At 39.2% G+C, this 23,441-nt stretch overlaps 1 protein-coding gene across 1 annotated transcript; it reads left to right on the top strand.

Annotated features, from left to right (window-relative positions):
- Window positions 1–1,424: 1,424 nt before the first annotated feature.
- LOC307131254 (uncharacterized protein) lies at window positions 1,425–20,805 on the top strand. The gene is made up of 3 exons (XM_079824813.1): window positions 1,425–1,662; window positions 2,342–2,489; window positions 15,284–20,805. The coding sequence occupies exons 2-3, from the start codon at window positions 2,405–2,407 to the stop codon at window positions 16,969–16,971; spliced, it is 1,773 nt and encodes a 590-aa protein (XP_079680939.1). The 5' UTR covers window positions 1,425–1,662; window positions 2,342–2,404; the 3' UTR covers window positions 16,972–20,805.
- Window positions 20,806–23,441: the final 2,636 nt, after the last annotated feature.

Below are 23,441 nucleotides of genomic sequence, written 5' to 3'. Positions count from 1 at the left end.
TGAAGCGGCTTTGAAACAACGGCATTCAACACAGTCGTTGGGAACACATATGGGAACATTACAGGTTCTGTGGTGAATCAGCTGAAAACAGCCGCGAGCATGTAAACACATGACAAGGTAAATTGGAAAAATGCCAATACACACACTCTAGCACAACCACAATTTACCTTGCAGCTACTAACAGAGAAGAAATATAGCGTTTGGAAGAAATCTATTTATTAAAAATGTTGCTATTATTATTTAGGCTACATTAAATATTGCAAAATATAAATCACTTTTATAATTATCATAAAATAAATAAATAAATAGATCAATCCTACAATTTTTGAGTAACTTGTCGGTTATTTATACCTTTTTTTGGCTGGCACACACAAACACACACACACACGCACACAGGCATTTAAATATGGTTCATTTAAAAAATCGACTCATGATGATGATTTATTCATGAAAATCAGACATTGCTATTGAGTCTTGGGGCAGGTCTCGATTTCTTCACTTTAAAATAACAAAGATGGTGTTTTTTCAGAAATGAAGTGGAGTAAAAAGCTAGATACTATGCTTTTCAAAGTAGCAAAGTAAAATTCTCCCATAATAAAAAATAACATAGCAAGGCATATTTATTACATTGTCATTTAGATCTCATGTAAATGCACCCAACGTTATGGCTTATGAACCGCCTGGCACATGACCGACCTTCATCACTGAACAGTGGTGGAGCCAGAGGGGTGTCCAGGGCATCTGAGTGGCCACACTGGGTGCCACCCCAACATTTTAATTTCACCTCCATTAACACTGAATTAACCCTAGTGAAAAAAAGTATGCTAAGTATATTTGAGCAAGACTAATGATCAGTATACTTGAAGTGTGTTAATGATTAGTTAACTTGAAGTGTGCTATTTTGAAACAACTAATTTTGTATAAGTATATTTTAGTTGTAAATAAGTTGTATTAAAGCATAATTTTAAGTGTATTTAGTGTACTTTTATGTGCTAAATTGGAACAACTTTAAGTATACATAGTGCACATTAAGTATAGGGACTAATTACATTCTTGATTAGTGATGTCAAATGTGCTTTATTTGTATTATAAGTATACTTTGTGTAATAAGTATACTTTATTTGTTTTATAAGTATACTTTATTTGTGTTATAAGTATACTTTATTTGTGTAATAAGTATACTTTATTTGTGTTATAAGTGCCACATATGTTGCCAGAACGTAAATGTTGCTGGGATTAACTCTCAATGTAAACCGTATTATTAATTTACAATTGTGATATTAAATGCATTTCACCAATTCATTCAACTCTGAATTTTTAAATAGATTTTTTCTAAGTAAATTTAAGTGATTTTAGACGCAGCAGTGAACAGGACTTTTATTTTGGTGTTGCGGTGTGACGTCATAAGGCAGCGCCGCGCTCCTGCATGTGATTCTGCTGAAGAGAGGTTTGTGCTTTAGGGGTTCAGAGCGAAGCAGAATCCATTATATATTATTAAGTGTAACACTGCATTGCTTCATCTAACATTTATCAGCATTGTGTGAGTAAAGTAACAGAATAAACTCACGAGTAACAGAAGGAGCGGCTTACCGGAGCTTTAGACGCTCCGAGTCAATTGAACCGATTGATTCACAACAAATGATTTGCCTGACTAATATAAGGGTCTGTATAATTTGCTTTGTTTTGTTAATTTGTTGTGTTAGTTTTGAGTGTTTTTGTCCATCACTCTGAATGAATAGAGATGTAATTGTATAATAGAATTCATGATTAATTGAATTAATTCATGATAGAATTCAATAATATATTATTTAACAGACACTTAAATGTAAGGCATAGTTCAGTAATACTCAAAAGCTGAGCATCGGAATTCAACAACAGTCCAACTAATATTAATAATAATAACAAATTAATAATAATACTTCAACCCCTGTCTGTATAAGTACAGTGTAAGCTAGCCGTACTCAGAGCTTGTGAGTTAGTCCCAGAGCCCTACAGGCAGCAGTTTCATATGTTGAAAATCGCCTGAGACGAGGGACTTATTTTCTGTAGATGGTTTACTTCTAACAAATTAATAATAATAACAACAACTAATTCAACTTTTTTGTTTATTTTTATTTAAATCGTTATGTTTCAATGCATACTTACAAAATGTGTCAAGAAATTCAGTAAATTCTGCTGTTGAATTCTGTCATTTTGTAATTTACAAAAATATATAAATAAAAACTATCACTCTCTTGCCAGTGCACTGAACTACTGAACTAGGAGATTTAGGGGATTTTAGGGGATTCTGAACTAGGGGATTTTGGATTTATTTTTCTTTCTGTTAATTATTCTTAAACAGGACAAACACACAGAAAAACTCCTGGAGAAGCGACTGAGATCCTTGTGACACACTATTATAAAGATGGAGTTTATTAAAGAGGAGAGTGAAGACCTGAAGATTAAAGAAGTATTCAGTTTGAAACATGAAGAAACTGAGGAACACACAGGTTGGTTTCATTCTTAAAGCTGAATTATGGCCTAATATTTTGTTGGTCCCCATTTAGCTGTCATCGAGGCATGGACTCCACTAGACCCCTGAAGGTGTGTTGTGGTATCTGGCACCAAGATGTTAGCAGCAGATCCTTTAAGCAGGGCTCGACATTAAGCTTGTTCACGTGCTTGTCCTTTGGACAAGTAAATCTGTCATTCACTTGTCCGAGTAAAAAATCTGCTTGTCCAGAATTTTTTTTATTTTTTGTGTTGTAAATATAATTTATTCGGAAGCAATATTCTCACCAGTGTTCAATCAGATTTGACATATTTAAATGTGATATTTTTACCTTTTTATAAAGGGCATTTTCCCCCTAATCTTATTAGATGTAGGCTATGCTTCAAGCTTTCATTTTATCTTCTTACATTTGATCTATATATTAAATTAGAATAAGACACTATAGGGCTGTTACCAATCAAATTAAATAATTTTGCATTGAAAAATTACAACTGCATTAAATAATGTTATGAGATTGTTTAAAATATTTTTTTCATATACAAATAAGAAAAGTTGGAAAGAAGGTTTCAACATGAAACTAAAACGGCAGTAGGTGGTGGTAGGTGAACGTCTGAATGAGCGAGTCACTGAGTCGATTCATTCAAACAGCTGATTCATTCAGGAATGAGGCAGTCGTTTACCAATAGTTTATTGAATCTTTTATTCAACCAATTAATTCAAAACGCTGAATCATTCACTAACACTCTGTTGCGGTGATACGCGTTTTGCTGTGATCTTGTTTGGAACTATTTTCGCTGCTGAAATGGAACAAAAACAACGTCAGTTCATTATATATTATTCAGTCCCTCCAGAAAAACGCGATTATGCGATCGCATGATTTAACGCATTATCAGCCAAAGTCCGCATATTTATGCGGGGGCCGCATTTTTTCAAATACGCCGCACTTTCGCCGCATAAATTGCCTATTTCCGCGTGCAAAATATGCGGGGCTAGCATGATTTCATAATCCCCGCATTTTCGTTGCAAAAAAAGTCATATATATATTAGCAGAAAGTTGAAAAATGTTTGTTTACTTCACACAAGAGCCGCCATTTCCCCCTGTTGCCATGGGACCGTTTTGAAGTGACGTAATTACCCGACGTGAACGTCATCGAAAAGCTACAAACCCCGTGGAGAAACATAGATATCGGTGAAACCATGATGAAGCACAAACTCCCATTTGCTAACAAAAATAACAGCAAAAGACCTCGCAAAGCAGTTTCCCGTTGTGCTGACCGATTTCAAAACACAGCATCATGAAGCTTTGAAGCGTTATGAATCAATGAGTCGACTCAGCGGCTCGGATCGCCAAAGTCACGTACTTTAGCAGTTTGACACGCGATCCGAATCATGAATCGACTCACTGATTCATAGCATCATGATGCTGTGTTTTGAAATCGGTCATCACTATATAAGTCGTTATTTAGTTTTTTTTTGCGCACAATAACTATTATCGTCGCTTCATAAAGTTATTGTAAAACCACTGTAGTGAGATGGATTTTGTAACTACGTCTTTAGTGCCTTTTATGGTTCTTGAGAGTGTACATTGTGCCAATGGAGGCCTTTCTGAGCCATCGGAATTCAACTAAAATATCTTAATTTGTGTTCCGAAGATGAACGGAGGTCTTACGGGTGTCCAACGACATGAGGGGAAGTAATTAATGACAGAATTTTAATTTTTGGATGAACTAACCCTTTAAGAGATTGCACTTTGTGCATTGGAAGCACTCAAATGTCTGTTTTGTAAAGCTAGCTCTGTAAAACAGGAAGTTATTTATTCATTTTTCAAGTTGTAGCATATTCCTTTTGTAAAGCTACAGAACTTGTTTGACTCAATGTTTTGTGAATTTGAGCCATTATTAAGGTCTTCAATTAAATAAGATGGGAACTTAAATATTCCCAGCACTTTCTGTGATGTATTGCTTTTTTTCTCTTTTTCATCAAACCGCAGTTTTTGCAAGTTCCCGCAATTTCATCGCATAAAATTGCATAAATATCCCGCATTTTTCATTGCATTTTTTAAGAAAACATGCCGCATAATCAAGGATTTTTGCCTGCAACAATTACAAAAAAAAGCTGCATTTTTCTGGAAGGACTGATTATTATCCACTATTGATTGCCACTTACAGGTGCCGGTCATATAATTAGAATATCATCAAAAGGTTGATATATTTCACTAATTCCATTCAAAAAGTGAAACTTGTATATTATATTCATTCATTACACACAGACTGATATATTTCAAATGTTTATTTCTTTTCATTTTGATGATTATAACTGACAACTAAGGAAAATCCCAAATTCAGTATCTCAGAAAATTAGAATATTGTGAAAAGGTTGAATATTGAAGACACCTGGTGCCACACTCTAATCAGCTAATTAACTCAAAACACCTGCAAAGGCCTTTAATGGTCTCTCAGTCTAGTTCTGTAGGCTACACAATCATGGGGAAGACTGCTGACCTGACAGCTGTCCAGAAGACGACCTTTGACCCCTTGCACAAGGAGGGCAAGACACAAAAGGTCATTGCAAAAGAGGCTGGCTGTTCACAGAGCTCTGTGTCCAAGCACATTAATAGAGAGGCGAAGGGAAGGAAAAGATGTGGTAGAAAAAAAGTGTACAAGCAATAGGGATAACCGCACCCTGGAGAGGATTGTGAAACAAAACCCATTCAAAAATGTGCGGGAGATTCACAAAGAGTGGACTGGAGCTGGAGTCAGTGCTTCAAGAACCACTACGCACAGACGTATGCAAGACATTGGTTTTCAGCGGCTAAAGACAAAAAGGACTGAGCTGCTGCGGAGTGGTCCAAAGTTATGTTCTCTGATGAAAGTAAATTTTGCATTTCCTTTGGAAATCAGGGTCCCAGAGTCTGGAGGAAGAGAGGAGAGGCACACAATCCACATTGCTTGAGGTCCAGTGTAAAGTTTCCACAGTCAGTGATGGTTTGGGGTGCCATGTCATCTGCTGGTGTTGGTCCACTGTGTTTTCTGAGGTCCAAGGTCAACGCAGCCGTATACCAGGAAGTTTTAGAGCACTTCATGCTTCCTGCTGCTGACCAACTTTATAGAGATGCAGATTTCATTTTCCAACAGGACTTGGCAGCTGCACACAGTGCCAAAGCAACCAGTACCTGGTTTAAGGACCATGGTATCCCTGTTCTTAATTGGCCTGCAAACTCGCCTGACCTTAACCCCATGGAAAATCTATGGGGTATTGTGAAGAGGAAGATGCGATATGCCAGACCCAACAATGCAGAAGAGCTGAAGGCCCCTATCAGAGCAACCTGGGCTCTCATAACACCTGAGCAGTGCCACAGACTGATCGACTCCATGCCACGCCGCATTGCAGCAGTAATTCCGGCAAAAGGAGCCCCAACTAAGTATTGAGTGCTGGACATGCTCATACTTTTCATGTTCATACTTTTCAGTTGGCCAATATTTCTAAAAAATCCTTTCTTTGTATTGGTCTTAAGTAATATTCTATCTGAGATACAGAATTTGGGATTTTTCTTAGTTGTCAGTTATAATCATCAAAATAAAAGAAATAAACATTTGAAATATATCAGTCTGTGTGTAATGAATGAATATAATATACAAGTTTCACTTTTTGAATGGAATTAGTGAAATAAATCAACTTTTTGATGATATTCTAATTATATGACCAGCACCTGTACACTAATGAATGCAGAATCATTCTTGCATTTTGGTTATTCCCTAGTTATTTCTTGTTAATGCCGTTTTATCAGGCTACTTGTCCGTCGGGCAAGTAAGATTCTTTCACTTGCCCCTTCAAAAAATCCACTTGTCCCATACAAGCGTTAATGTCGAGCCCTGCTTTAAGTCCGGTAAATTGTGAGGTGGGGCCTCCATGGATCGGACTTGTTTGTTCAGCTCATCCCACAGATGTGCACAGAGCTTTGTTTACAAAGGAAATACATTAGCAGTTAAATGTCACATTGCAGCCACGAAAACCGGATGAATTGTATCAGAAATATCCAAATGTGTTTACTGCTTGCGTGATCTCATGCTCAAGGAAAGAAAGATAGTAGTGAATCTTTATTTGACTTATGTGCAGATCAGGAGGCAGAGGAAAGGCCTGAAGACAAGTCTCCTGTCAGTGATCAGGGGAATGAGATTGTAGTGAGTGACCCTTTGACATTGACGGTAACTCGTGAAAAACTTATTGAAGCTCAAAAGAATGACGTTTCACTTGTAAAATGCTGTAAATTGGCTGACAAACCTGCACTTAATGTCTAATTTTTGGTGAAAGATGGACTACTGATTCAGAACTGGCATAAAAATAATACTATCGAGGATGAGTGGAATGTTGTTTATCAGGCTGTGCCTCCTTACATTTTTCATTGGCGGTTGCTGTCGGGAAACTTAGGGGGTGACGAGAACGTACAACCATGTTTCTACAGCATTTGTTTGGTATGGTTTGAAGTGTGATGTGGTACAGTATTGCATGACTTGTCATTTTTGCCAGTATGCTGGGAAACCAAACCAGGTGAATCCACCAGGCACTTTAATCCCAGTTCAGTCATGGGTGAACCTTTTGAGCATGTCATAGACTGCATTGGTCCTTTATTTTTTTTATTTTATTTTTTTTACTTTTATTTTTATACATCAAACAGTGAACTAACCATTCCATGACAACAGCATTAGCTCAAGAAAAGGAGGAAAAAAGTACATAAGTAATAATATAATAAAGAAAACACATTATGTGGAAAACCAAATAATACAACAGCAAATAAGTAACAGTTCTAATTGTATTGATCAATTAGTTTTTAATGCATCCAGATATAGATATATATACTGTCCACCTTTGTAAGATGATGTCCAATTTCAGTTGGAGTCGGGCAGTCAAATATTCCATTTTATAAATAGATTCAAGTTTTTCTATCCACTGGGCCATTGTTGGAGAATGTGGGTTCATCCAATTAATTGTTATAGTTTTCCATGCACTTAAGTAAAGTACATGCAAAATATCTCTTGTTTTTACTTCACCAATCCTGGGGTATCCCTTCAAGCAAGAAAAACAGGGGAGTAGAAGGCACGTCTATATGCAGAATGTTCATGATCTCAGCCTTTTACCCCTTTGCAAAATGTGGATATTTTCAGACATTCCCAGAATATATGTGTGTGGTCTCCTACCTTCCCACACCCTCCAGCATTTCTCTGCTTCTACCACAACCCATGAGAAACATCAAAGAATCAGGTTCACCTTTAAAGGGGCACAATGACTTAGAAGCGCATCTAAAGGTTGCGAACGTTACGTGCATTGACTTCGGTTGCTGAACGAGTCCAGATGCAATAGAGTCCAGAGTTTCTTGATGTTTTCATTAGGAGTGCGCTGAAGCCTTCGTTGTGTTTTTCATGTTGATTCCCACAAAGTTAACTTAAAGATAGTTGCAAGATGAAGGAAATGTGGTGTCTCAAAAGAGATTGAGCAAAGATGTGCCTAATCAGGGCACTTTTAACCCTTTAGGCACCAGAGGCTTTTTCCTAAAACGTTCGATTTTGACATCTCTAAAGGCTATATCTTAAAAGTGATAAAAGAAAGAGACTTTCTGTAAATTAGAGAAATATTAAAGATGACCCAAAGTTTATGTAGGGATTACATTTTCCCGTCTAATTTGCATATTAAGACGTCATATGGTGGTAGCCATCTTGGATTATAGAATTTTCATGAAAAGTCACATGTTTAAATGATAAAATGCAGCACTTCTTTCCCCCCAAAATGTCCCTCACCTTCTGTATGCTATATTGCACAATAATGAATGCTCAGGTAAATAGTAAACAAACTGTGTAAATCATTACTAATAAATGGTAGTGTAACAACAATGAGTTTCGGGGAATAATTAATTCAAATGGTATAAATATTCATGAGTTTATGAATATGATTCGCTTGTTGTACAGACAATATTACCTTATAACGGAACCTTTAATCATGTAAAAGTAACCTTTATCCAAATTGATTCCTTCATCAATTATCAATCCTACAAACTTCAAGAAATATTAATCTGCTTGATCAGGACAAATAAATATTTCCCATGTTTGTACAATTTGTATTACTGAAATAGTAACAAGAAAACCAAGTTAAATTGGTAGCTAAGATCTTACGTCTCATTGACTTCGAGCTTTGTGAGCAAAACAATACAGATTCAGTTCAATGAAATTATTGGGTTTTAATAAAACAACTAAATTATACAAAGCTACGATTCACACAGGGTATATATGCATATAATAAATATAAATATATATATATATATAAAATAGAAAACAAACAAATGGTACCAATAGGGAAAAATCAAACTTAAAGTATAATATAAAGGGGAAGAGAATGATGGAAAGAGAGAATTTAACGAGGTAGAGAGAGAGAGGGTGAGAGAGAGAGAGAGAGAGAGAGACACAGCTTCAAAGTCCTTTCACCAGTGATCTCAAGGAATTTTAACAATCCTGTGAGCAGGAATAATTCAGACCAAACACTATCATTCTGCGATTTGAGAGTACAGAGATGCAGGATTTTTACAGTTACTGGCATACAAAATTAATTTTACATACAGTAAACATCCTAGCTATTTTAATACATCGTATAAAGACATTACATCAACAAAATATATATATTTAAACGTTATTGAGGCAGTTTGGTAGCCTGGGAAAACCCAGACAACTTCCGGCAAATTTAGATTTGCTCTGCAAGTAGTCTGGCAAAGAGCCCATTCAAGCCCATTTCTAATGCCCAGAAATCAAGGCACCAATCAGAAACATTGGGGCGGGCTTTACATGATGACGACAGCGCAGCAACGTTGAAGCAGATTTGCCGCCGTGGGGCATCACTCGTTCGAATCAGCTATCGCGTCTGTTTTAAGCGATTTAAACTTTTCATTTTCCTTAACCTCTTAAGGCCCTTTCACACTGAACGCGATTTTGACGCGCGAATAATTCGCGTGATGGTTTTATTTTTCGCAAACTCGCGTCGCGGCTGATGTGAATGGTTTTGACGCGAACTATTCGCACGCGAAAAATTCGCTTTTCCGCCTCACTTTTTCGTTTACGCGTTCAGTGTAATGTCTAATCATGTCATGATTCAAATATGAGGATGATTCTCTCAGTAATGTAGCTTCTGTGAGCTTTTATGTCAAGAAAAGACTAGGCGAATTTCAAAAAGGCCATTTATTTCAGAAAAATGTGTAATTGTAAAGAGTAGTTTTTCATTCAAATAAATCTGCAATAAACTGCTAATTATAATGGATAAACAGTTACTGAAAAACTAAAGCAACTATTTACAGAGATTACAAAGTGTAAAAAACTCATTTAGCTGATGGGAAGCGTCAGTAAGAGTCTGCGCGCTCCACTGCAGTTGCGCCATTGAGAACGCGCAGACTGCGCACAAACAGTATTCACCAAAGCCTACTTACGTAAACTGCGCAAGATAATGCCTTTTGATTGGTTACTAAGTCCATCAATCAACCTTTGTTGGAAAGGCATTGGCTGGGCACCGAGTGCCTTTATCCAACGAAAACCATGGGCGCAATGATTGACAGCTCACCAAGCCTGTAAAGCGCTTCCGCTATATGATGCATCACAGGAGAGTCTCTGATTGAAGGAGAGAGACGAGGGAGGGTTTATAATACGTGGGAGAGACTATTCTAGCAGGGGGAGTTTGCCAGAAAAGGATTAGAATCGATATTTCATTGAAAATGGACATGATTGATTACGCTAACTCAAAACTCCCTAGCAAACAACGAAGGATTTTTTGTTTTTTCCCTATTTTTTCGTTGTTTTGGATTAAAAAGTGGGATGCATTTTGAAGAGTGGACTCTTACACAGAGATGTATGCGGGTGTTTATTGGATTCGTCCGATCTGATCCGAACGACAGGAGATGAAAGATGAGTATCGCTAATATTATGCTAATGTTTACATGGCCGGTCCTTTAGCGTTTCATTTAACCCTTTCCTCTCTGGTTTATTTATTGCAAAAACAAGTTCAGAACATGAATCTTGAGTGTTTTAGCTTTCAAATGATGCATAGTTTGTGATAGTTGATTGAATATTTTGTATAAAACAAAAGTAAATAAAAGTACACACACGCCCACTTCCGTCAACCCCCCCGCCCGCGATCCGGTGCGGGTTAAGAGGTTAAAACCCGAACAAAGAACAACACTCGAAGCCTTCATATCTAAAAAAGATGTTATCGCTGTTTTACCGACTGGATTCGGCAAAAGTCTGATACCAGCTTGGCCCTTCGGTGGCTAAACGAATGGGTCTTGGCGAGAGCCCTCTGGTTGTGTTAATGTTTCACAAAATATAGTTTTAAGTCCTTTTCAGGCGAGAATGTAGTTGTTTAAAGCTCAAATCTGTGTTTTATTTATAAAGAGAGCACCTTTTTGAAAATTTGATCTGCCGTTTTCGGAGTTGTGAGATCCAGTGGATCAGCGGCGCTCAATCGCTCATTAACCCCGCCGAGAGATGCCTTTCCTCGGCCAGTCCTTCAGCCGTCTGCCGCTGGCTCTGATGTCTCTGTAGTGGTTAAACATCAGATATGATTCGTCTGGTATAGATCTAACGGCTGATCTTTGCTCTCATTAATCTATAATTTGTTCCCTGTCAGATCGTTTTGTCTGAGGGCAAAGTGAAGTTTCATAACTTTATATTTGTAAGCTATTAAACTTTACCGTTTTGGTCTCCTAGCGCTGACTTTGTTTGACTGAATTGCTTTATTTATTGTATAGCCTCTTATACCTTTTACTTATACTTTTATAATTGCTATTGATCACACATAAACTGACATTTAACAAAAAGAGACTGGGTTGTGTTTTGTCATATTTCATTTATTACAGTGATAATCATAGCCTATATTATGCACACATTAATGTGTGTGTTTTTTATTTTTTTTATGTAAACGAAAAGAGGCCGGGGTTTTTTATATTTCGTTTTGTTATAAACATGCATTGAAGATAATATGCATTGCCTGCACTACATTTGTGTGGCTATAATATGTTTAATATTTTTTTAATGAAAATTAAAAGAGGTAGAGTGGTGTTTTATCATATAATTCGTTTTATTGTAGCCTAAAATATACAAATATATACTGAGTGATACTGTCAAGAACGCTGCTTGTCCATTAGCAGAGTAGGCAGACTTTTAACTAAATGGCGGCGGGGATTCCCCCGAGGGGAAGTGCTTAGGGAAGTTTGCAAGTGCGTGTCTAAAACTGGAGTGGAACGCAGCATACAATGTTTCTCCGTCGCTCTGCATACGTCATCTCCCTCATCGCTCTGATTGGTTTTAGGTCTATCCAATTGCGCCGAGAGGTATTTGAGCGACGTTCTTTGGTGACGCCCCTTTGGAAATGATTTGTCTATGAAGCTTTGCCAGACCATAACTCAGTTACTACTGAGAATGGTCTGGTTTTAACCAGGCTAGCAGTTTGGGTCCACATGGTTCAAATCTAGCGGTTGTGGGATAAGTCCATGAAACAGTCCTGTGTGTGCGTGTTGGACAGTTCAGTGTCCTGTGAGTCAAACAAAGGGGTGTGTGTGTGAGGGTGTAAAGACACGTGAATGTCTTGGGGCTACAAAGTTCCAATCTCTTGCGGAGACATAATGGTTCTTTGGGTTGTTAATTAACTTTAGATAGCTGCATAACACACATACCCTTTGTTTACCCATGATCTGATTAGAAGAGTCACGAGATGCTAATGCGGGAGTTCAAACTGTTTCCATCCTGCCAGCTGGCTGATTGAATCAGTACTGTTACAGTAGAAACAAACCCTGCCTCCACGTTGCCCCCTAACTGTCCTATGAATACTTCAACCTCGTCTAACATACCCAGTGGCATTAGACAAAGTCTCCACCACAATACTGTCGCAGCGATTGCGGAGAGGCACGCGGTCAGAAGACAAAGCTTCATGGCTATCTCCCGCCTCGTTCCACACAACACTAACACGCCTGCTAACTTCGCGATGAACACTTCGACCCCGGGAAACATAGTTTCCACCACTGACATTGGGCAAAGGATTGACCGTTTGTGCTTGGTGTAGGGCTATACTTTAACTTTCAGAATCACCGTCATCTTCTGAAAGCAGATAATCCCTTCAGAATCAGGGTCCGCGAATAGAAGACCCAACACTTCATTGCGGGTAAGCTTTATTGATGCCATTAGAAAATAATTATAATCTAATGCAAATACTCGCTGACGTTGACAATATTGCTCTGATAAAATGGCTCACTCGCACACTAGCTCCGCTTTTGTTCGCACTGATTCAATGCGCTCTTACTCAAAGATTTTGTATAGAAGCATGACGTTTTCTGAGTCTGGATGAAGTATGACATGTCTGCCATCTAGTGGAGGGGAGGTTGAACGAAATTTGACACCCTATTTGACAAAATCGGCAGTTTTATTCAGTGCCACATCTTGTCGAGTAAACTAGACTGTGGCGCCGTGAGGTGAGGTGATCAATCAAAGATTACCAGCAGAAAGTCTTGTTCTATCTTATCCCTATCTGCATGTTTATGTTGGCATGGAGAATTTGTGCAGTTTTTACACAGAGGTATGGCAGAAATATTATGATGCATTTTAATCAAAACATACTATACACCATAAATTCTGAAATTAAAGGTTTCTTTTGATACCAAGCAAGATGGGGATTTGAAGACATTAAATCAATGATATATCATCTTTGGATATCAGCATTAGAAGTTGCAATAACATTACTAAAGAATCATAACTAGGCTAATATAAAAGGATACGCATTAAAATGCAGGAGAAATAGTGTATACAGTTGAGACAGATTGATCGTGAGTAAAAATGGAGTCAATGTCCTTGTGTATTGGAAGTTTGTCTCTAGTCTTTGCCCAAATGGCTGGCGTCTGGTCTCCTGTGCTGCCTTTGAGGGTTCCAGGCTTCGTCTCTGCTAAGGTCGTTCAGGAGAGCAGAGGTCATAAGGGCATTTGAAGAGAGGTGGTTTGCGACTCTTTTGGCCGGGCCAGTGATCAGGTTTGACCTAAGGGAAAGGGGGAAGGTTTTTATGGTGCCTAGAGCATTTTGATCATGCCCATCCGTTACAGTGTCATAAAGGCTAGTGTTGACAATGGTTCAGAGCACTGTTCCATGTTAACCCATTCTGTTTCAGCATCATTATTAATCCATGCCACTATTTGGTAACCGGTTTTTATTGACTATTATGTGCACAGCTACCAGATCCCCGGAAGCAATTTCACTCCGAAAAAAACCACACCCCGAGCAGTTGTTAAAGCTTTAACAAAGTTCTTTACCATTTTTGTTCTACTGAGACTGATCACGTCCAAATTGATCAGGGGGCTTATTTTCTATCTTAATTGTGTGCTCAAGTCTTTAAATCGCTCAATATTACACATTGTATATCCAGTGCTTATCACCCAGAGAGACAGGGGTCAGTTGAAAGGTTCCATCAGACCTTAAAAGCAATGCTTAGGATATACTGCCTCGAGACATGGTCTGAGTGGGACGAAGGAGTTCCTTTGCTTTTATTCTAACTTTAGCCATACTGTGAGAGGACCACTGAAAGAGAGAATCTTCGGCATTGAGGACTCTTAAGAAAACAAACGTGTTAGATTATGTCAGTAATTTCATGATCGGCTTCAGAAAACGTGTGTGCTTTATATCAATGTCCCTACTAGTGATGCGCGGGTCGTCTCATAACCCGCGGGCCCCGCGGGTAACCTGCGGGTCGGGTTGGGGCGGGTTAAGAAATCTTCACTTATTTGCGGGGCGGGTTGGGGCGGGTCATTAAAAACAAAATAAAAAAATCTATGTATGTTGCCTGCAATTCCCTATAGCCTATATAAAATATTTGGGAGTATCTATTTTCATATTTTATTAGGTTTTTTTGATAAGGTTACAATATGAAAGCCGTAGCAACGTAACTTGCATGATGTCCCCAAGCCTTTGGCATCACGCGGCACGTCATGACAGCTGCGCGCCGAGCAGCTCCCACCACCGGCAGCCACGACAACAAAAATGGAGAGATAAAAGTGAAGATGGAAGACGAGGTGCTGGAGTCTAGCCGAAATAGATTAAACCCTGGTACAGTGGACGCCATTCTTTTTTTGCACAGCGAATGTAAACACGCTATGAACATTTCTGTGTGCTAAATAAAACAAAAGTTTAGTGGTTATGTAGCGTAGGCTATAAACTGCCTATACAAATCTGAAATAAAAAATGGTTAAGCCTTCAAGATCCAAACGCTACTTTGGTGAAAATTAAAGGTTGAAAATCTTTATCATTATCTTGTTATTAATATGACCTGATTTATGGTTCACATTCATAATAATTGTATGGTGTTGCCAGTTTACAGGGCCATGTTTCCAAGCACTTTCAGAAATAAAGGCTGTTTTCATTTACATTACAATGGCTAGTATGTCTATTTAATGGTCGCGGATGCGGGGCGGGGCGGGTTTTAAAATTGATACACTGGTGCGGTGCGGGCTGGGGCGGGCCAAATAATTTCATAAAAGCAGGACCCGCGGGTTGGAAAAAAAGCCGACCCGCGCATCACTAGTCCCTACATAAACTTCTGGGCCCTCCGCACTAGCAATGTGTGTGCTAACCCCCCAACCCCACACCACCACCCACCCCCTGGTGTGATGCCCATGTGAATAGGATCTAGTTGTATGTTGGTTTTGATACTTTACATGTCTAAATGTTTTGTTTGTTACTTTGTACCATTAAACTGGTGTTAATTTGCATTTGTCTCTTTTCACCTTAGACCTGACGGTGCTGAAAGAGGAGAGTGAAGTACTCAATGAAATAGAAGAGAAAGATCAATTTAAGAATAATTATTTCATAACTGGAGAAAAACCTTTTAGTTGCTCACAGCCTGAAAAGACTTTGTCACAAAAAAAGGCTAAAAATAAGGGAACTAGAAGTAATTTCACCTGCCAACAGTGTGGAAACAAATTCACTCTAAAAAGAAACCTTAAAATACACATGAGAATTCACACTGGAGAGAAGCCATTCACCTGCCAACTGTGTGGAAAGAGTTTTTCTAGAAAAGTAACCCTTAACAGGCACATGAGAGTTCACACTGGAGAGAAGCCTTACACGTGCCCTCAATGTGGAAGAAGTTTCAACCTAAAAGAAACCCTTAATAAACACTTGAGAATTCACACTGGAGAGAAGCCGTTCACCTGCCAACAGTGTGGAAAGAGTTTCACTCTAGGAGCAAGCCTTAAAATACACATGGGAATTCACACTGGAGAGAAGCCTTACACGTGCCCTCAATGTGGAAGAAGTTTCAACCTAAAAGAAACCCTTAATAAACACTTGAGAATTCACACTGGAGAGAAGCCGTTCACCTGCCAACAGTGTGGAAAAAGTTTCGCTCTAGGAGCAAGCCTTAAAATACACATGGGAATTCACACTGGAGAGAAGCCTTACATCTGCCAACAGTGTGGAAAGAGTTTCACTCTAGGAGCAAGCCTTAAAATACACATGGGAATTCACACTGGAGAGAAGCCTTACACCTGCCAACAGTGTGGAAAGAGTTTCGCTCTAGGAGCAAGCCTTAAAATACACATGGGAATTCACACTGGAGAGAAGCCTTACACCTGCCAACAGTGTGGAAAGAGTTTTTCTAGAAAAGAAACCCTTAACAGGCACATGAGAGTTCACACTGGAGAGAAGCCTTACACCTGCCAACAGTGTGGAAAGAGTTTCGCTCTAGGTGCAAGCCTTAAAATACACATGAGAATTCACACTGGAGAGAAGCCTTACACCTGCCAACAGTGTGGAAAGAGTTTCACTCAAGGAGCAAGCCTTAAAATACACATGGGAATTCACACTGGAGAGAAGCCTTACACCTGCCAACAGTGTGGAAAGAGTTTTTCTAGAAAAGAAACCCTTAACAGGCACATGAGAGTTCACTCTGGGGAGAAACTCTACACTGGAGAGAAGCCATTCACCTGCCAACAGTGTGGAAAAGGTTTCAACCTTAAAGGAACCCTTAAAGGCCACATGCTAATTCACACTGGAGAGAAGCCTTTCACCTGCCAACAGTGTGGAAGAAGTTTCAACCTTAAAGGAATCCTTAACAGGCACATGCTAATTCACACTGGAGAGAAGCCATTCACCTGCCAACAGTGTGGAAGAAGTTTCAACCTTAAAGGAACCCTTAACAGGCACATGCTAATTCACACTGGAGAGAAGCCATTCACCTGCCAACAGTGTGGAAGAAGTTTCAACCTTAAAGAAACCCTTAAAGGCCACATGCTAATTCACACTGGAGAGAAGCCTTACACTTGCCAACAGTGTGGAAAGAGTTTTTCTAGAAAAGTAACCCTTAACATGCACATGAGAGTTCACACTGGAGAGAAACCTTACGTGTGCCCTCAGTGTGGAAAGAGTTTCGCTCTAAAACAACATTTTGATTCCCACATGAGAGTTCACACTGGATAGAAGCCGTACACATGTGGACACTGTGGGGAAAATTTTAGTTATAAAAAAGCCCTGGATTACCACATGAGTATTCATGTATGAGAGAACTGGTTTCATATGTCATTGTGGAATTAATTTCACAGACAGGAAACTCCTCATGTTTGTCAGACTGTATAATGTGCTGATTGTTGTTACGGTATTAAATTACCTGATGCTGTGTTCACACCAAATGCAAATAGAGCGTCTGGAGCGAGTGATTTCAATGTTAAGTCAATGTAAAGACGCGTTGATGCGGGTCTGGAGGTCCTACTACGCGATACACGTGAATCAACCATCTTGCACAAGTGGACCAGGAGCCTGCTTGCTCCTGGTCACATGGTAAAGTGACGTGATGAGAAACCCCGCATAAAAATACTACTGTTATTGTGTCACAATTTAGTTTTAAAGGTCCCATGGCATGACATTTTCATTTTATGAGGTTTTTCAACATTAATATGAGTTCCCCTAGCCTGAATATTGTCCCCAAGTGGATAGAAATGTTGATCAGTGTAAACCCGAGTTCTGGCTGTCGTTCTCTGCCTTTGAGAAAATGACAGGCCAGACGAGCCAATCCTGAAGTCTCCTGTTTTGACGTCCAAACAGGAACGGTTACCTCCCTTTCCTCCGCCCAGAGAATCTGGCACGCCCATGCAAACACTCGAGATCATTAACGTTACTTGTTGTGAACGCTGGCAGTTTCTCAGTGTTTGGATGTACAAATGAAAACAGAAGTCTTTCTTCAGTTCCTTCTGATCTGTGATCAGTGATCTCTTATGTGTAGCTAATTATTTATTATTCGTGCACACGCAGCGGCTTCTCTCTCTCCCGACAGAACGGTGTTTTCGTGTTTTCTATCTTGTGAGTCAGTGTTTTTGTACGTCCTCGTCGCGTCTATCGGTTCTAAAATGTGCATACAGTCTTTTCTGATTAAGCAGAAGGGGGGTAAGCATGAGCATATCTGGGCTAGGCTAGCCATCTTTCCCCACAATAAACTGGATTACATTCGATTACTGTTGTTGTGTCTTTGTTTGCGCTGTGTAACGTTACTCAATGCGCGTCACTGACGCTATTCATATGATTGGAACATATCTAGAAATAATGCTATACTCAACACTTACTAACTCGTTCATCTCGCTGTAATGGTACATTGCATGTGTTACAAAGTTGGTAATAATGATCAAGACGGACTCGGCGTGACTGGGACTCGTGTTTATTCAGAACTCTCAGATACAAACACAGTAAACTTGCGTTGACAGACAGCGCTCTCATAACTCAGAAGTTACTATAAATAACTTTGTTAGCAATCGCTCCGTCTCCATGATGTCCGGTTCGCGAACGAATCATTCTTTTGAATCGGTTCTTTTTAGTGAACCGAACCAGTTCACCAAATCGGACTGAATCGTTCTAAACGGTTCGCGTCTCGAGTCAGCGCTGATCCATAATTTACTTAAGTTACTAACTTTCTGACATGAGTGACAGCCCCTCCGACTAGAAATAGACTAATAACCTGAAGTATATGCTAGTAACTACAACAGTTCAGACATGCTGAGAACTGATGTGAAGTGAACTCAGGTCCATCCGTCTCTGGCAGACTCGTGCCTGCTCGTGCCTCGTTAAACCACGCCCCCTCCGCTCATTTAAAATGCAAAGATGTCAGCCAATCACAACAGTGGGCGTTTTTACTGAAGTCTCACAGCAGACATGCCTCTTGAAGCAGGGCATTCAGCCACAGGGCAAACCGCAGTATTGAAAAAATGCCTTTTATTTCTAAATTATGACATTTTATGATGTAAAAATCATACTAACAATATAAGTACACCTCAGGAAACACTATAAAATAATAGAAAAATGCCATGCCATGGGACCTTTAAGACTTTTTCAGGTGAGAATGTAGTGGTTTATTTATAAAGAGAGCGCCTATTTAAAAAAAAAATAATCTTGCGTTTTTGGAGTTGTGAGATCCAGGCGTTCATTAAAGGGTTAGTTCACCAAAAAATGAAAATTATGTCATTAATTACTCACCCTCATGTCGTTCGACACCCGTAAGACATTTGTTCATCTTCGGAACACAAATGAAGATATTTTTGTTGAAAGCTGATGGCTGAGAAAGGCCTCCATTGACATTCAGTACATTTACACTCACAAGACCCATAGAAGGCACTTAAAAACGTTGTTACAAAGTCCATCTCACTACAGTGGCTCTACAATAATTTTATGAAGCGACGATAATAGTTTTTGAGCGAAAAAAAAAAAATCTAAATAACGACTTTATTCTACAAGTTCTTGTCTTCCTTGTTGTCCTGTGCCGTTGAACTCACGAAGCAGCACGACGCATGCGCGAGAATATGACGTAGGGCCGGCGTTCGGGAATCCATGAAATGCACACTTTATTCTCATTTTGAGCTCTACGCCGAGACCTAAAGCACGATCAATGTAGAATTCAACAGCTTAGATACGGCGCGTCTTCCTCTGCTCGTTGTAAACAAATCTCCTCGCTTCTGGGTCACGTGTCCGAACGCCGATTCTGCGTCATATTCTCGTGCATGCGTCGTGGTGCTTCGTGAGATCACGGCAGAGGAAGACAGAACTTGTGGAATAAAGTCGTTATTTTGATATTTTTTTTTTTCGCTCAAAAACTATTGTCGTCGCTTCTTAAAATTATTGTAGAGCCACTGTAGTGAGATGGACTTTGTAACGACGTTTTTAGTGCCTTTAATGGGTCTTGTGAGTGTAAATGTACTGAGTGTCAATGGAGGCCTATCTGAGCCCTTTCTCAGCCATCAGCTTTCAACAAAAATATCTTCATTTGTGTTCCGAAGATGAACGAATGTCTTACGGGTGTCGAACGACATGAGGGTGAGTAATTAATGACATAATTTTCATTTTTGGGTGAACTAACCCATTAACCCTGGTGAGAGCAGCCTTTCCTCGGCCAGTCCTTCTGATGTTTGCCGCTGGCTCTGAGTGTCTGTAGTGGTTAAACATGAGATATAATTTGTCTTGTGTAGATCTAACAGACGATCTTTTGTGTCATGAATCTATAATTTGTTCCCTGTCAAATCGTTTTGACTCAGTGCAAAGAGAAGGTTCATAACATATTTTTTTAGGCTATTTAAATATACATGCAGTGAAGATAATGTAGGTAGTGCGTTGCCTGAACCACATTTGTGTGGCTATTAATGTTTAGTATATTTTTTTAATGAAAATGAAAGAGGCAGAGTGGTGTTTTATGACATTTCTCGCGCGTCCAATTCGCTGTGGACACGCGAATGGATTCAAAATGTTCAACGTCCAACTAGATGCGGTAGACAAAACGTCCAACTAGACGTTTGCGGTAGACACAATTGAGACAACTAGATGCAAATTTGACGCTCTATTCACATTTGGTGTGAACGCAGCATAAGAGGCCTGAATTCCCCATTTGTGCTGAAATTTTTCTGAATGGTTTAAAGCATATAGTTGTGTTAATGGTGTCCTATGTGAACATTTTCTGCATTTATTTTCCCCAGTTTTTTTTTTATTCTTTTTTTTTTCCTTTCTTGAAAATCATATTTCAATGTGTGGCAACTATAGTTGGCGGTGGGTAAATATGTTGTATGCACCCCTTCATTGTCAAATTGTAATAGGAGGAGAACACCTACTGACTGTAGTAGGAGAATGTAAACTCATTACTTGTCTGAATTTCAACATTATAATGTAATCATTCCATAAATATTCTGTCTTATACTGTATCCCAAGTTGTACTGGTAGCCATCCCAAAAGAGACAACAAAGGAGTCACATGATATGATTTCCTAGCATTCATTAAAAACCTTGCAGCAGCATTTTGTACCAGCGTCTTTAATTTTGAACCACTGTCTTTATCTGTCGATCAAAAATGAGGGATGAGTCAAAAAGGACTCCCAAGTTCTTTACTTGATCATGCAGGTAGACCTTCCATGGGCCAAAACTATCGTTTACCATATTGCTACAAGCTGACCCCACAGGTAAAAGGTGCTGAAGCAGAAAACAATCTTCACTGAAAAATATCTACTTTCCAAATAAGAAGCTTTGAGCGCTCTCACCAGTCACAATATAGTGTTATCATTTCAGCCAGAGGAACAGAGGGAGATCTTCGCTCATCGCTGAAAAACATGAGTTATGATGAAGGAGGCTATATTTTATGACATGTACACAGCTAAATATGCATATCAGGCGAGGTGTATTGACAGATAAGGCCCGGTCAAGTCCCGGAAGTAAAACGCAGCTAATGATGTGGTGGATCATCTCATCCAAGATGCATCTCATCCAAGATGTTAATGTCTTTCTTCAGTCAAAAAGAAATTACGTTATCTGACGAAAACATTCCAAGATTTTTCTTCACATAATGCATTTAGATTTCAAGGTCCAAAGCAAAGCAGTTTCGGAGGGCTTCAGAAGCTCTGCGTGATCCCAGACGAGGAATAAGGTTTATCTAGCAAAACCATAGATCATTTTCTAAAACAAATAAACATCTATATACTTTTTAACTTCAAATGCGCGACTTCTGTGTTGTTGTTCTTCACCGTGTATGACGCCATCACGTTGGAAAGGTCCCGTGGAAGTACTGACCTGGTGCCGAAAAACTCTCATGTTCTCCTCTAACTTTAAAATGGTCCGACATCGCTGTTTTACCTTTATTTTTGTACAGGGTATTTGATTTAGTCTTCGCACGTTCGTTTTAACACTGGGTCGGTACTTCCACCTACGCATTTGAGGTTAAAAAGTAACACGATATAAATATTAACAATCAAGCAGAGAGCACATGACACCAGTGCAAAAACAGTGTGTGCGACTCACCAAAAAGCCTTGAATGCGTCATAAATATCCAGTGCAGTCTGACAGCATACGAGAGCAGCGTCTAATGTCATTCAGACTGTACGTCTAATGTAATTTAATTGTTATTTATTTAGCTTGTTATCAGAAATAGAGGTAACTTATTCCAGCTGCGTTTACTCTTGGCATTAACATGCGATCACCGTGATCCGATCAAGCAGATTCATAATGATATTACGCAGCTCCTGATAATAGTCCCCGGCATGCTCTCTGTGCAAACAGGTTGTCACGTTGGTTATGCTGATGGAAGTTAGCCTATTTTCAGGCGCTGCTGAATAGTTCCTAGCCATATCGGCTTAGAAAACTGCAACTTTTCATTTTAGTACACAATGTCACTACAGAAGAGTCAAGTTTTAAATATGAAATTTATCAAAACTCTTTTTTTGATAACTCAAAATATGAAAAATATCAAAACTCTTTTTTTGAGCGAGGTGCTAACGGTCTAATCAGATTCAATGATATATGCTAAGCTATGCTAAAAGTTCTACCCTCAGACCCGAAGATCGGCTGAATGGATTCGAAAACTGTAAAACTGAACTGTTTAACTCTGGTGGAGTTGGAAAGTGGAAGTGAAGTGACGTGTGGCGATCCATATCATGTGCTCAGCATTTAACCCTTCCAAGTACACACACACACAGTAGTGAACACACACACACGGAGCAGTGGGCAGCCATATTGCTGCGGCGCCCCGGGAGCAGTTGGGGGTTCGTTTGCTCAAGGGTCTCACCTCAATCGTAGTATTGAGGGTGGAGGAGGGCGCTGGTTATTCACTCCCCCCACCGACAATTCCTGCCGGACCTGAGACTCAAACCTGCAACCTTCGGGTTACAAGTCCAACTCTATAACCATTGGGCCACGACTGTCCCAATGAGCCTATTCTCAAAAATGTGGAGTGTTCCTTTAAAGGGATAGTTCACCCAGAGATGAAAATTCTGTAATTTACTCACCCTCAAATATTTCCAAACCTGAATTTATTTTTTCTGCTTAAAGTTTCGGGGCATCATTGACTATGGAAGTCACCATAGTATGGTGCACAACTGTTTGGTAACAAATATTACAAATGTAAATGATGACTGATGAGGTTTTCATCAAACCCTGTCCTAATCGATGCCCTTCTCAGTGTATCTCGGTGATTCAAAGATAATGACTTCTCAGATCTGAGGGAAGGAAAATCTCCAATTTATTGAACAAAGAATTTCACATATATAGGCCCAAGTAAAGAGGCATTTATGGCTTTAACCAATGGAAAATAATTACATCATATAGGTCTCATGGTATGTGAACGTGAGCCACGTGATATCAGTATAATGTATACAACACATCTGGTAATCATTATTTCCTCCCAAGCCTGGAACACCTTCAGCTTCTTTCTAATGCATAGAATAGAGACCATTTTACCACGAGGGCCCAAAGAGCCTTCTTATATTGCAAACACATGTTCAGGATAATGCTCAACAAGAAGAGAGAGAGAGAGAGAGCTAAGACATAGGAACAAAAGCCATACTTATATGCATGTGATGTAGATTAAAATAATGAGGATAATATGGGTGATTAACTAAAGAGTTAATGCTGAGATGTACATAAAAACCTATCAGTAAT

This window comes from Gobio gobio (assembly GCF_949357685.1).
Source record: "Gobio gobio genome assembly, chromosome: 1".
Taxonomy (NCBI): domain Eukaryota; kingdom Metazoa; phylum Chordata; class Actinopteri; order Cypriniformes; family Gobionidae; genus Gobio; species Gobio gobio.
The sequence above is the reverse complement of the archived record's forward strand: the minus strand, read 5'-3'. Positions and strand labels throughout refer to the sequence as shown.

Excerpts from the sequence above, each read along its gene's own strand:
- LOC307131254 (XM_079824813.1), top strand. The coding sequence starts at position 2,405 with ATGGAGTTTATTAAAGAGGAGAGTGAAGACCTGAAGATTAAAGAAGTA. Across the intron at positions 2,490-15,283 it reads AGAAACTGAGGAACACACAG|ACCTGACGGTGCTGAAAGAG; the intron begins GTTGGTTTCATT and ends TTTTCACCTTAG.